General features: G+C 30.1%; 1 protein-coding gene across 1 annotated transcript; it reads right to left on the reverse strand.

The window, feature by feature from the left end:
• Window positions 1–1,119: 1,119 nt before the first annotated feature.
• LOC139899095 (cytochrome b-c1 complex subunit 8-like) lies at window positions 1,120–1,958 on the reverse strand. Its single transcript, XM_071881911.1, has 2 exons — window positions 1,789–1,958; window positions 1,120–1,168 (listed from the first exon to the last, which is right to left on the reverse strand). Exons 1-2 carry the CDS (start codon window positions 1,956–1,958, stop codon window positions 1,120–1,122), a joined length of 219 nt encoding a protein of 72 aa, XP_071738012.1.
• Between the last annotated feature and the right edge of the window lie 258 nt (window positions 1,959–2,216).

Consider the following 2,216-nt stretch of genomic DNA (forward strand, 5'->3'; position numbering starts at 1 on the left):
AATATGGATCTAGAATATGCTGACCACGTATGTAGGAGATCAGGTGAGCTAATTATGTGAAGATGGTAGTTGGACTGATATACACGATTTAAAGATCAATCCGGACAGTCAATTCATACCCAATTTCTAACAATAAATACTAGGTAACAGATATCGTTACAACATTAAGTATTTAACATATAGAGGTCACTTAAATTATGGGCATATATGATATTAATTCATTTAAGTGGGTATATATGTGATTTAAAAGGTTATGAAGGATATATATGTTAAAAATTCTTTTCAAAATAGATAAAAATAATAAGGTAAAAGTTTTTTATAAATAAAAAGGTAGGCAAAAGTATAAGGTAAAAAAAGAAAGTGAACAAAAAAATACAAGGTGACATTTTCTACACTGTATATTTTTTATCGGGTGAGTATTGTAAGTGTTTTATATAAAAAATAACAATAATCACTTTAAACACACACACAAGTCTATATTTTGCTTCTGATTGTAAGGTATTTGAACTTTAAGATTAATAAGGGTATTAAAGTTATTTGATCATATTGTGTATCAAACTATCAATAAAAGTTACTCCCTCCGTCCCAAAATAATTATCCTGTTGGACTTTTTAAAATCAATTTATTAAGTTTTGACTTTAATTATTTGTTGGTCTTTGCTGTAGCATATTTGATGAAATTTATATGAATAGATTGATTTTCGAATGTGTTTTCATTTGGTATAACTTTCATTCGATATTATATAACACAAAGAAATATATTTAAAGTCAAAGTTGAAGGAAAACGACTCAAAATGTCAAATCATGACAATTATTTTGGGATGGAGGGAGTAATTGTGAAGGAGGAAAAATGTAAAAGTTTTTAGGAATATGTGAAACTGATAATCAATACGCAAGTTTTGATTTGAGTAAGTTTTGGTCCCTTTTTGGTAATCATCTAGGTTCCATATGTGATGTAATAAATTTATTATTATATAATGGTTTGTAAACTGAACAACTAGCTACGAGTAGTAAACAAAATAATCCGTAGAATATGTTTATTTAAGGTCAATTAATTATTCAAGCTATAACCAGAAACAATTATAGTATTATAGTATATAATATGAAGGAAAGTTGTAATTCAGTATCTATGCTCCATCTTCTCTCTTTCTTGGTAAGTGTTAATATACCTACATCCACAAATCACATAATCAGCTCAAGTAAAATAACTGAATTTGGATTTTGTATAACAAGGTTAGACTTGGTACAAGTGGGTAAAAATACTTTGCTTCCCTAAATAGCCCGAAAACCTTATATGTTTTTATTTTCATCCACGTCTAGTTTAAAAATGCAGAAGGTTTAGGAAATGTACGTTGCTATCTTTTAAGATATCATCTTACACATTTTCTTATAAAAAGGCACACACACGATTACAAATAGTACTACATGAAAATGCATTTTAACCTTTTGAAAAAGCATGGTAGTTTAAGTTACAAAATAGATTAAAACGGAAAAGATCAACTAGTCGAAAGGTTAAAAGTTACCAACAATGCAGGAAACGAAACCAATATTAGTAAATAGAATGTTGAACAAATTGGCTATCAATTACACAATTCCTATCCTTCAAAGAAATATTCAAATTGCATACATTTTGCATGAACTTCATAAAATTTTACATATAATATTCTCTATATGTAGAAACAGACAATTAATTAATCATGCAACGAAAAGAGCTATTTAAACGAATCCAAACAAAAGATGCAAATGTTAATAATTATAAGTAGATAGAGATTATGGATTCGTTACTTACGTGTAGGTGCCGACAATGGGACCAACTAAGAGAATCGCATTAAGCCAATTCTCGGTTACTTTGTGGGTCATCTTGTTTACGAGTTCGTTCCATAAACTAGGCATCACCTTTTGTTGATACGGTGATAATCCGTACACAACGGACTTAATTTTCACCGGAACTTTTCCCATTTCTGATAAATTTGGAATTTGTTATCAACAAAATTAATAGACACCATTTGATATCATTATTTTAATACGAAGATTAACACATGTTATTTCATTTTAAGTGCTCCTAAGCAGTAGTTTAACATGATGTGCCATGGTGATCGCACATCATATTAAACTGGGGGACTTAATGATACGCGTACCTACGCGCATGGCGCTCGTGCGTATCACGTGCGGCGCGCACGTCCAGAATATTACCAGAACATATGATTAGGAGGTGCG

This window comes from Rutidosis leptorrhynchoides, chromosome 3 (genome assembly GCF_046630445.1).
Source record: "Rutidosis leptorrhynchoides isolate AG116_Rl617_1_P2 chromosome 3, CSIRO_AGI_Rlap_v1, whole genome shotgun sequence".
Lineage (NCBI taxonomy): Eukaryota > Viridiplantae > Streptophyta > Magnoliopsida > Asterales > Asteraceae > Rutidosis > Rutidosis leptorrhynchoides.

What these genes read in the sequence shown, in the direction of transcription:
- LOC139899095 (XM_071881911.1), bottom strand. Translation starts at nt 1,958, where the DNA reads ATGGGAAAAGTTCCGGTGAAAATTAAGTCCGTTGTGTACGGATTATCA. An exon ending in CCCATTGTCGGCACCTACAC is followed by an intron (nt 1,169 to 1,788) that starts GTAAGTAACGAA and finishes TTGTGGATGTAG; the next exon opens with GTATATTAACACTTACCAAG.